Here is an 11,987-nt window from a genome sequence, read left to right on the forward strand (position 1 = left end):
AACACAAAGAGCAAACTTGCATAATAAATAAAAATATTGTTCTATTATGTTTCTTAATGGTACTATGTTGTAACCGTTGCAGGCGCTTTGGATGAAAACATTTTTCAGACAGTCATGTTTATTAAAGTACAATTCTATTCCTGGAAATCGTTTGGATGATATAGCAAACAAATGGATCATCAAAACAAATGGATCATCGACTCATGTTTGAGCATTTATTTAATGAAATTAGACAATTATGAGCATGCCCGTAGCATGTTCCCATAATCTAAGCAAGCTATAAAAGAATGACTATGTGTTTACTGCATATAAATAAACAATGACATAATTATATAACAATGCCAAGAAGATGGGTCGATGGTGGCTTTGAGAGACAGAGAAAGAGAGAAGCAGAAAAATTATTTTGCTTGCACTCAGCAGGTGTCTCTCTCGATTAACTGAAGCTTAGAATGCGTCCTGTCATATTTAATTGACCATCATGCAGACACAGAGAAAAAGACTATCTCTCTTGTTTCCACTCATTCCATTCATGGTTAATCTAACCACCATCCCCAAAGCCTGCCATCAAGTCTTTCAGTTCAACAAGTGTAAAATTAAATCATATTTCAAAAGACTGCACAATAAAGCAGACTTAAAGGACTTCTGTGGCAATGGGTTTCCCATAAACTCGAGCTCTTCCTTCTTCCTTCCTTCTTTCCTTTCTCTTTTTTATTTCTTCCTTCCCTCCATTCTTTTTCTTTCTTCCTCTCTTTTATTTCTACCTTCCTTCCTCACTTCCTTCATTGCTTCCTTCCTCATTTCCTTCCTTTTATTCTACTCTTTTTTTTATTCCTTCCTTCCTTTCTTTCTTTTTCTTCCTTTATTTTTCCCTTCCACTGTTTCTTTTTAAATCTTTCTTCCTAACTTTTTTATTTCTTCATTCCTCACTTCCTTTTTTCTTCCTCACTTTCTTCCTTTTCCTACCTTTCTTCATTCCTTACCTCTTCCCTTTCTTCCATGCTTTTCTTTCTTTCTCTCTTCATTCCTCACTTCCTTTTTTCTTCCTTCCTTTTGTAACGTAGCTGGCAAAGACAATGATGAATTTAGAACCCAGGTGCAGTTTATTTACATAAGTGAAATCCAACAACCGTAATTCCAAACGTGAAACAAAACATAAACATAAACTAGACTTGACTTGACTTGACCTGACTTAAACAATCCAACAATGTTACACTTACAATGCCTGACAATGGACAATGACAAACATGAGGCTTAAATACATGGACAAGGGAGAAACATGACAATGATAAAAAATTTGACAAGACAGAACTGATAACAAGGTAACAAAACAATAAACCAATGAAAGCAAGACACATGAACATGGAGGGAAACATGAAATCACATGACCAGGGGACCACATGACATGAAACAGGGAATCACATGACCTGGCAGGGAAACAGGAAATAACATGACATGGAACACATGACTATAAAACAGGAACTAAACTTCCAAAATAAAAGACATTAACACAAAGCATGAACAAAAAAACACATAAAACCATGACATATCCCCCCCCCCCCAGTAGGGGCGGCTCCCGACACCCCAAAACAAAAACACAGAGTTCAAGAGGGAGTTTGGCGACTTCACGTGGTTACATGGCATGACATGGTAACATGGTACGGCAGGATCCTGAATTGGCTGTGGTAGGCATGGATGCTGACTCCTTGGCCGTGGCAGGCATGAGCGCTGGACCATGGAGCAGAGGTGGGCCTAGACTTTGGAGCAGAGGCAGGCCAGGACCATGGAGCAGAGGCGGGCCAGGACAGTGGAGCAGAGGCAGGCCTGGACCATGGAGAAAAGGCTTGCTTGTGACATGGCATGGAGCAGTCTGGGGCTTGGCTGAGACATGGCATGGAGCAGACTGAGATTCAGCTGTGATATGGCGTGAAGCAGACTGAGGTTCGGCTGTGACATGGCGTAAAGCAGACTGAGGCATTATTGTGATGGGCTCAGGTTTTTCTGTGACATGGCATGGAGCAGGCTGAGGAGTTGCTGTGACATGGCATGGGGCAGGCTGAGGCGTTGCTGTGACATGGCATGGAGCAGGCTGGGGCGTTGCTGTGACATGGCATTGAGCAAGATGAGGTGTGGCTGTGACATGGCATGGAGCAGGCTGATGCGTGGCTGTGACATGGCATGGAGCAGGCTGAGGCGTGGCTGTGACATGGCATGGAACAGACTCAGGCATGGCAGTGACATGGCATGGAGCAGACTCAGGCGTGGCTGTGACATGGCATGAAGCAGGCTCAGGCGTGGCTGTGACATGGCATGAAGCAGACACAGGCGTGGCAGGGAAACAGGAAATAACATGACATGGAACATGTGACTATAAAACAGGAACTAAACTTACAAAATAAAAGACATTAACACAAAACAGGAACAAAAACACATAAAACCATGACACCTTTATTCCATGCCTCTTTTTCTTTCTCTTTCTTTCTCACTTTCTCACTTTCTTCCTTCCTTTTCCTTCCTTTCTTCCTTCTTTCCTTTCTTTTATTTCTCTCTTTTTCTCTCTTCTTTCCTCACTTCCTTTTTTCTTTCTCCCTTTTATTTCTCTGTCTGTCTGTCTGTCTGTGTTTCTTTCTTTCTGTCTGTATTTCTTTCTCTTCATTTTTTCTTTATTTTTCCCTTCCATCTCTTCCTTCCTTCCTTTCATTCTCTCTTTTTCAGAGTAGTTTATTGGCATTATTGTGTTGCATAAAGTATTGTCAAAGCATAAATCCACAAAAATAGTGACAGAAAAGACAGAAAACAATTAAAAAAATAAGGAGCCATTTGTGTTGATAAAAACAACAGAATATAATAGACATTCAAGATCTTGATAAACATTAAGACTACTATGTTGTACAGACAATGCATGAATTAGTATGGAAATCAAAGCGTTTGTTGGTCTCTGAGAGTGTGCAGTTCAAATATAAATTTGGCTGTGACAGATGCATGACTCCCTCTCTTCTCTCTCTCTCACTGTTTCTTCATTTGCGGAAAGCCTCCTCCCACTCATCCTTCTTTGAGTCATATAAAGCACCAGAATAGAAGGGCATTCTCTCTCTCTTTCTCTCTCCCCTTCCCTCTCTCACTCTCTCAAACCCACTTCCTCAACACCTATACATTTCTCTCCACTCTGCAGAATCACTGCATGCAAAACTCTCTCTTTCAAGCAAGAAAGACATAAACACACTCACTTGAGATCCTTGGCATTCCCTTTGAGACTGCCTGAGGTTGAGGGAGTCAGATCCCTCTCACTTCCAGTGGTCAATATTCCGGCGTGTGGCGAGAGCTCCGTGCTGGCGGCCCAGCCCCTTTCACGCTTCAGCCTGGGACGGAAGACCCTGCTGGGGGCTGCCGTGGCCGTCATGCTCCTCTTGGTACTGGTGGTCCTCATCCCCGTTCTGGTCCATTTGGCGGGAAGCAGTGAAAACGAAGGTCAATACGAGATGCTGGGCACTTGTCGGATGGTCTGCGATCCATTCTTGGAAAAGACTGGCACTACCGCAGGTATTGGTACAGGTACAGCTATCACTAATACACAGCTGGAGGCAGAGGCACTAACTGATCACAGCATGGGACCCCCATTGCCCACCTATGCCCAAGGACCACAGGGCAAACCCGGCCGGCAAGGGAAGCCAGGGCTACCGGGACCTCCTGGACCCCCGGGACCACCCGGAGAGCCAGGTCCCCCAGGACCAATGGGGCCACCAGGGAATAAAAATCACACGGAACGACCAGAGCTCTTTGCTTTAGGTGGAAGAATGGCTACCGGAATCAGTACTGCCGTTTATGCAATGGGTCCTCGAGTAGCGTTTTACGCCGGTCTGCGAAACCCGCAGGAGGGGTATGAGGTTCTGAGGTTTGACGATGTAGTAACGAACATTGGGAATAACTACGATGGATCAACTGGGAAATTTGTGTGCAAAGTTCCCGGGACATACTTCTTCACATACAACGTCCTAATGAGGGGAGGGGATGGAACCAGCATGTGGGCGGACCTACTGAAAAATGGACAGGTACCAACTTTAAGGCAAACAAACCTGTCCTGTGGTTTATAAAACATGTTTTGTAATCTGAAAAATGTACATCATGTGGTAACATCTAAATTAACTAATTTTAATTAAAAACTATTACATAATATGACAATCAATATGTAAACATTTTGAGGATCAAGTCAGGTATGAATTGCTCCTTAAGGTAATAACTGCACAATTGTAATTTTTTTTTTTTTTAATATAACAGATACAATTTTAACTGTTTACAGTATATGTATAACCCTCAGGACCTACATTACGACTATAAGAACTTATTCGTCATTTATTGTAAAATATATATATATATATATATTATTTTTAAACAGAATTATCTGACTACATTGTAACAGTACTTTGAATACTGTAACTTGTTTGCCGTATCCATAAAGCCAAAGCAATTATAATTTGTGGATCAGTTTACAGTATATAGAGAAAGGTTCCTGGATTGTAGTGCATTGAATAAAACAGGCTGATGTTGAGATTAACAGTTTTTAAAGTTGCAAATGCAACAGTTAATGAAAGATGACAGATTGGTGATGTTTTCCCTTCGAATTTCAGTTCAAACTTGCAAACAGTTTCATTACACAGGACTGACGCACACACAAACACACACGTTTACAAGTCTGAATTAGGATACTTTCTACAGACATCCTAGCATTTTAGAATAAAAAAAAATACTTGTTTTAATTAATATGTTTTCTAATTTAGGTGGATGTCATCAGTGTGTAGCTACACACATACACACACACAAGTCAAATCAAACTTTATTTATAGAGCACATTTAAATACAACAGCAGTTGAACCAAAGTGCTGTACAATTTAGAAACAGTACATAAGTAAAGAAAAAAATATTTTTTTAAATAATAAGGTTTAAATAAAATAAAGGACATTTAAAAGGATGAAAGCAATTAGAAGAGGCAATATTACATTGAAATAAAAGGTGTGTGTTTAACAACATAGTAATGTCAATCTCTGTTTTGATAGAAAGAGAAAGTGCATATTTATCTGGCAACCTATGCATGTAATTACATAACAGGAAATTCCTGGAACTGTTTATAATCCTCTCCAATGGATTTCACTTTAAATATTCATAAGTCAGGATATCCTGTATGTACACAGTGACAGAAAGTGCATTTAAAGTTCCTTTCCATCAAGGTCAGTTTAATTTTTGAAAAGAATTTCTGTCATGTCTTTGGTCCATGTAGACAGCGAGGAAAGGTTTCAGTAAACCAAGATTTTTTTTAGTCAAAAGGACTCCATCTGTGTGTCATTCTGAATCAGGGCCCTTCTCAAACACCCACAGCCACTCAAAAGACACATAAAATTCCAGTGAGAGAGTGCAACTTTCACAAACACACAAAGAAAGATGAGGTGGAAATAAAGCATAAACAAGTACATTAAAGATAAGACACTACACACATCAGAATGGGTTTCTTCTTGTTTCTGGGAAAGTGCTCAAAAATATCAGACTAATGACAAATTCATATTTTAATGTTGTTAAATAAAGTCAATAGTATTGTGTTATTATAGTGAATTCTAAGTGATATTTAAAAGCTTATGTTCAGTCTTAGTCACCATTTACTTTCATTGTATGGATGAAAACGTGTCTCCCTCATTGTCTACGGTGGTTATGGCCCTGGAAAAAACACATGAATTTCACATGTGATCATAAGGTGATTACACATGTGGTAGAATGTTAAATTAATGTGTTTGTTTAATCTCATATGATCTCATTAAAAAATAATTTGAGCTTGCAACTGTGCACATACTGCATGAAAATATCATGAAATGTAAAATATTCTAAAACAACACAATTGATTCGCATGTGAAATCATGTGGTTTCCTGTAAGGACTTTTACCCTGTCAGCATGCATTCTGCAATAATCCTTTCCTATACTAACTTAGCAACAGGCAAAGCCAACCAGAACACCTTATCAGCAACACCCTGGCAACCACCCACAACACTCTAGTTTTGCATTGGTATGCACCACACGTGTACAGAAATGTTAAAAATCTACTGTAGTTATCAGAAACTGTAAAAATCTACCGTAGTTATCATATTACTTCTGCTACTTTTATTATAACTACTAACAATAATCATATATGACATCAAAAGCACGAAACATTTTGGTCTACGTGTGACATTGACTAGAGTCTCCCTGTTTTAGGTGTTAATCCACACAAAGGGACATTTCCAGAAACTATAGGTGACTCACACACAAAAGCACACTCATACACACACATGAAAAAATTCACACTGTGTGCACATGGCTTATGTGAATATACTTTATATATTCATATGCATATAGAGTATAAAGTATGTATATCGTATATAGCACTTCAGCTTTAGCTAGACTACAGACTCTAATTATTTTTTCCTGTAACACATGCTTGGTCAGTCATACACATGGAAACACACATGCCGGATATCAAAAATCCACATAGACACACACACACACTCTCAAACATGTATAAACACATACAGCATGTGTGTGTGTGTGTGTGTGTGTGTGTGTGTGTGTGTGTGTGTGTGTGTGTGTGTGTGTGTGTGTGTGTGTGTGTGTGTGCTTGAGTCATCTATGAGCGCAGAGAGTGATGGCCTATAGCGACAGCCTTCCTCTGTCTGAGACTGATGCCTCATATTTGAGTGACTTCAGTCCCTGTCCATCACACAAGTAAATGGCAAAATCTTCTGTCCTCTTGGCCTGCCAAATTAAACACTTAAAGGTGTAGTTTGCCAAAAAATTAAGATTCTGTCATCATTTACTCACATTTACTTATGTTCCAAACATGTATTAATTTCTTTATTCTATGGTTCAAGAGATGTCAGGCAGAATATTGGGGACAGTCAGGGGACTGGGGGCATTTTCAGACCTACAGCTTGCTTGATTTGTTCCTAAACAAGGGCTAAAATTGTTATCAAGTTGCATTTTCTTTATGGTTCAGTTCGCTTTCAAAAGGCAACATTTTTAAAACGTGTTCATAAAAGTTACATGTGAGCAAACTGTCGCCTTATTGGTCAGAATGTTTGGTCAGTTCATTTGCAATTGGACCATTGTTTTGGTGTGGATCTGAGTGCGATTGCCGTGTTCATATATACCTGAATGAATTGAACCAAGAAAGAAAACGTACCAGGTTCCAAAACAAATGCTCCAAAAAAGCCAGGTGTGAAAATGCCCTTAGTCACCATTCACTTTAGTTGAATGGAAAAAGATGCAATGAAAGTAAATGGTAATTGAGGCTAACATACTGCCTAGTATCTTTTTTTTTGTTGTTCCACAGAAGAAAGAAAGTCACACAGGTTTGGAACAACATGTTAATTGACTAATTGGGCAGAGAGGCAAATGCCTTTGGTTTCGGATTGAGCCACTGTCTCACCATTCTCCATCTCTCTCTCTCTTCTCTCTCTCTCTCTCTCTCTCTCTCTCTCTTTCTCTCTTCAGGTGAGAGCCAGTGCTATCGCCCAGGATCAAGATCAGAGTTATGACTACGCCTCCAACACAGTCATCCTACACCTGGACCCTGGAGATGAGATCTTCATCAAGCTGGATGGTGGAAAAGCACATGGTGGAAACAGTAACAAGTACAGCACTTTCGCTGGTTTCATTCTGTACAGTGACTAGAGAGTCTAGGGAAATTTTTTCCTTGAGTTCAGCCTCTGGTTGTTCATAGGTAAGAGAGACAAACATGTCTTCATTGATTTCACAATGTCAGGCACCGTTGTAAATCTCTGATATTTAGTCATATTTAGTAAACCCTTCCCAGCTGTAAAACTCAGTTTAACTGTTAGCTGTGTTTTGAAACATGCTAGCTGGTTATTACGTGGTTCAAGCTGGTTATTTGCTTGTCCAAGCTGGTTTTTAGTTGGTCCAAGCTGGTCATTTGATGGTCCAAGCTGGTTATTTGCTTGTCCAAGCTGGTTTTTAGTTGGTCCAAGCTGGTCATTTGATGGTCCAAGCTGGTTATTTGCTTGTCCAAGCTGGTTTTTAGTTGGTCCAAGCTGGTCATTTGATGATCCAAGCTGGTTTTTAGCTGGTACAAGTTGGTTTTAAGCTGGTCCAAGCTGGTCCAAGCTGGTCATTAGCCTAGATGGTCCAAGCTGGTAATTAGATAGTCTAAGCTATATTTTAGCTGATCCAAGCTGGCCATTAGATGGTCCAAGATTTTCCAGTCTGGTTTTTAAATGATCTAAGCTGGCTATTAGCTGGTCCAAGCTGGTTATTAGCTGGACCAAGCTGAGCATTAGATGGTCCAAGCTGTTTATTTGCTGTGCTGGTCCAAGCTGGTTACTGGCTGATCCAAGCTGTTTTTTAGCTGGTTCAAGCTGGTTATTTGCTGGTCCAACCTGGTCAATAATTATTAGCTGATCCAAGGTGGTTATTTATTATTAACTGATCCAAGCTGGGTATTTGCTGGTCTTTGGCTGGTCCAAGCTGGTCTTTAGCTGGTCCAAGCTGGTTATTAGATGGTCCAAGCTGGTTATTTGATAGTCTAAGCTAGTTTTTTAGCTGATCCAAGCAGGTTATTTGCTGGTCCAAGCTGGTTATTAGTTATTATCAGGTCCAAGCTAGTATTTAGTTGGTCCAAGCTGGGATTTAGATGGCCAAAGCTGGTCATTAGATGGTCTAAGCTGGTTATTATAAGGTCTAAGCTGGATTTTAGCTGATCCAAACTGGTCATTAGATGGTCCAAGATGTCCCAAGCTGGTTTTTAGCTGATCCAAGCTGGGCTGCATTTCCCAAAAGCATTGTAAGCCTAAGTAGATCATTGAAGCCATTGGCACCAATGGTCTCTACGATCAACTTAAGCTTGTGATGCTTTTGGGAAATGCAGCCCTGGTCATTAAATGGTCCAAGATGTTCTAAGCTGGTTTTTAGCTGATCTAAGCTTGTTATTTGCTTGTCCAAGCTGGTTATTAGCTGGACCATACAGGAGATTTGCTAGGCAAAGCTGATTATTAGTTATTTGCTGGTCCAAGCTGGTTACTAAATAGTCCAAACTGGTTATTAGATGGTCCATGCTGGTTTTTTAGATGGTTTATTCTGGTTATTAGCTGGTCTAAGCTGGTCATTAGCTGGTCGCCCAGTCACTATGTACTAAAGATGCACTTGGCCATCTTAAAGCTGAAGAATAAAATTTCTATACCACTAGCGCCACCAAACTGAATTGCAAAAACAAACTTTGTTTCAAAACAGCTTTCTGAATATGCCCCCCGTCTGCCACTGGTCGAACAAAGAGATAGTCCCACCCCCAACTCACACCATTGGTTGATTAAAGATGTTGGGGCAGATCTAAGTGGGTCGCTCAAAACAAACAGAGCAATTTTCAAAGTGCCACAGAAAGATAGTGCTTACAGTTTTCAAGAAAATAAACCTATGAATGTATATTAAAATGGGATAGGAGAAAGTATTTTAACACAGAAAAAGTTACATACTTCAGCTTTAAGCTGATATGACCAGCTGGTAACAGTTTTGTGGTTGGTCCAAGATGGTCCACCAGCTCGAAACCAGCTGCAATGTTCCAAAACACATTTACTATTTTAAGTTGCATTTTACAGTAGGGTTGACATGTTTAGATTGTGACAGATCCTTTAGTTTTTTCTCACCACTATTTTACTCCTATAGTTCTCTTTGCACTACAGGTCACTTTCACATATGAAATTCAACAGCTACACTAAGTTCTACATATGTAAACACACATGAGTCATGCGATTATTTGTTTCAGGGGCTAAATGATTCATTTTGCACTGTAACGGACAAGTTTGTTTTTTAGTAGGCATAACCTTTATGCCTTTGGCCCATCACAGTATTGTGGTTTTATAGCCTGTACAACTCACCTCCAGAGACCAGGATTTAGATTTAGAATATAGTTCATTTTTCAATTGAGAAAATTGTTGTTTTTGAAGCACACCATATACAGTGCATCCGGAAAGTATTCACAGCACTTCACTTTTTCCAAATTTTGTTATGTTACAGCCTTATTCCAAAATGGATTAAATTAATTCTTTTCCTCAAAATTCTACAAACAATACACCATAATGACAACGTGAAAGTAGTTTGTTTGAAATCTTTGCAAATATATTAAAAAGAAAAAAGAAACAAATCACATGTACATAAGTATTCACAGCCTTTGCCATGACACTCAAAATTGAGCTCAGGTGCATCCTGTTTCCACTGATCATCCTTGAGATGTTTCTACAACTTGATTGGAGTCCACCTGTGGTAAATTCAGTTGATTGGACATGATTTGGAAAGGCACACACCTGTCTATATAAGGTCCCACAGTTAACAGTGCATGTCAGAGCACAAACCAAGCCATGAAGTCCAAGGAATTGTCTGTAGACCTCTGAGACAGGATTGTATCGAGGCACAGATCTGGGGAAGGGTACAGAAAAATTTCTGCAGCATTGAAGGTCCCAGTGAGCACAGTGGCCTCCATCATCAGTAAATGGAAGAAGTTTGGAACCACCAGGACTCTTCCTAGAGCTGGCCGCCTGGCCAAACTGAGCGATCAGGGGAGAAGGGCCTTAGTCAGGGAGGTGACCAAGAACCTGATGGTCATTCTGACAGAGCTCCAGCATTTCTCTGTGGAGAGAGGAGAACCTTCCAGAAGAACAACCATCTCTGCAGCACTCCACCAATCAGGCCTGCATGGTAGAGTGGCCAGACGGAAGCCACTCCTCAGTAAAAGGCACATGACAGCCCGCCTGGAGTTTGCCAAAAGGCACCTGAAGGACTCTCGGACCATGAAAAACAAAGATTGAACTTTTTGGCCTGAATGGCCAGCGTCATGTCTGGAGGAAACCAGGCACCGCTCATCACCTGGCCAATACCATCCCTACAGTGAAGCATTGTGGTGGCAGCATCATGCTGTGGGGATGCTTTTCAGCGGCAGGAACTGGGAGACTAGTCAGGATCGAGGGAAAGATGAATGCAGCAATGTACAGAGACATCCTTGATGAAAACCTGCTCCAGAGCGCTCTGGACCTCAGACTGGGGTGAAGCTTCATCTTCCAACAGGACAATGACCCTAAGCACACAGCCAAGATAACAAAGGAGTGGCTCCGGGACAACTCTGTGAATGTCCTTGAGTGGCTCAGCCGGAGCCCAGACTTGAACCCGATTGAACATCTCTGGAGAGATCTGAAAATGGCTGTGCACTGACGCTCCCCATCCAACCTGATGGAGCTTGAGAGGTCCTGCAAAGAAGAATGGGAGAAACTGCCCAAAAATAGGTGTGCCATGCTTGTAGCATCATACTCAAAAAGACTTGAGGCTCTTATTGGTGCCAAAGGTGCTTCAACAAAGTATTGAGCAAAGGCTGTGAATACTTATGTACACGTGATTTTATTTTTTTAATTTTTTTTATTATTTTTAATAAATTTGCAAAGATTTCAAACAAACATCTTTCACATTGTCATTATGGGGTATTGTTTGTAGAATTTTGAGGAAAATAATGAATTTAATCCATTTTGGAATAAGGCTGTAACATAACAAAATGTGGAAAAAGTGAAGTGCTGTGAATACTTTCCGGATGCACTGTACCTGCCAAGGAACCAGGGTTTCTGAATTCCAAGTCATCATTGAATAAAAGCTCAAATGAGTAAGTGTTAATTATTTCATTATGGTATTGTATTTGTACCTGATGGTCAATCTGTGAATCAACATTCATGTTCATCAATGTTTCTTTGATGCAATGTTAAGTAAATTACCTTAAGTTTGACCTAAAGACTTTATAAGATGACTGTATGCACCTGGTTGTGGCTGCTGTAAATTTCACCCTGTATCTGAGTAAATTGTAAATCATAGTTGTACATATGTTTGTGACTGATGTATGGATGTGGAAATATTAGCACAACTAAAGCTTAAAGGTATAGTTCACCCAAAAATGAAAATTCTCTCATCATTTACTCACCCTCATGAC

At 40.3% G+C, this 11,987-nt stretch overlaps 1 protein-coding gene across 1 annotated transcript; it reads left to right on the top strand.

Annotated features, from left to right (window-relative positions):
* The first annotated feature begins 3,134 nt into the window (after nt 1-3,134).
* LOC127434444 (C1q-related factor-like) lies at nt 3,135-9,999 on the top strand. The gene is made up of 2 exons (XM_051687211.1): nt 3,135-4,046; nt 7,508-9,999. Exons 1-2 carry the CDS (start codon nt 3,396-3,398, stop codon nt 7,685-7,687), a joined length of 831 nt encoding a protein of 276 aa, XP_051543171.1. The 5' UTR covers nt 3,135-3,395; the 3' UTR covers nt 7,688-9,999.
* Nucleotides 10,000-11,987: the final 1,988 nt, after the last annotated feature.

The sequence above is a fragment of the Myxocyprinus asiaticus genome, chromosome 44 (genome assembly GCF_019703515.2).
Source record: "Myxocyprinus asiaticus isolate MX2 ecotype Aquarium Trade chromosome 44, UBuf_Myxa_2, whole genome shotgun sequence".
Lineage (NCBI taxonomy): Eukaryota > Metazoa > Chordata > Actinopteri > Cypriniformes > Catostomidae > Myxocyprinus > Myxocyprinus asiaticus.

Excerpts from the sequence above, each read along its gene's own strand:
- LOC127434444 (XM_051687211.1), top strand. The coding sequence starts at position 3,396 with ATGCTCCTCTTGGTACTGGTGGTCCTCATCCCCGTTCTGGTCCATTTG. Across the intron at positions 4,047-7,507 it reads ACCTACTGAAAAATGGACAG|GTGAGAGCCAGTGCTATCGC; the intron begins GTACCAACTTTA and ends TTCTCTCTTCAG.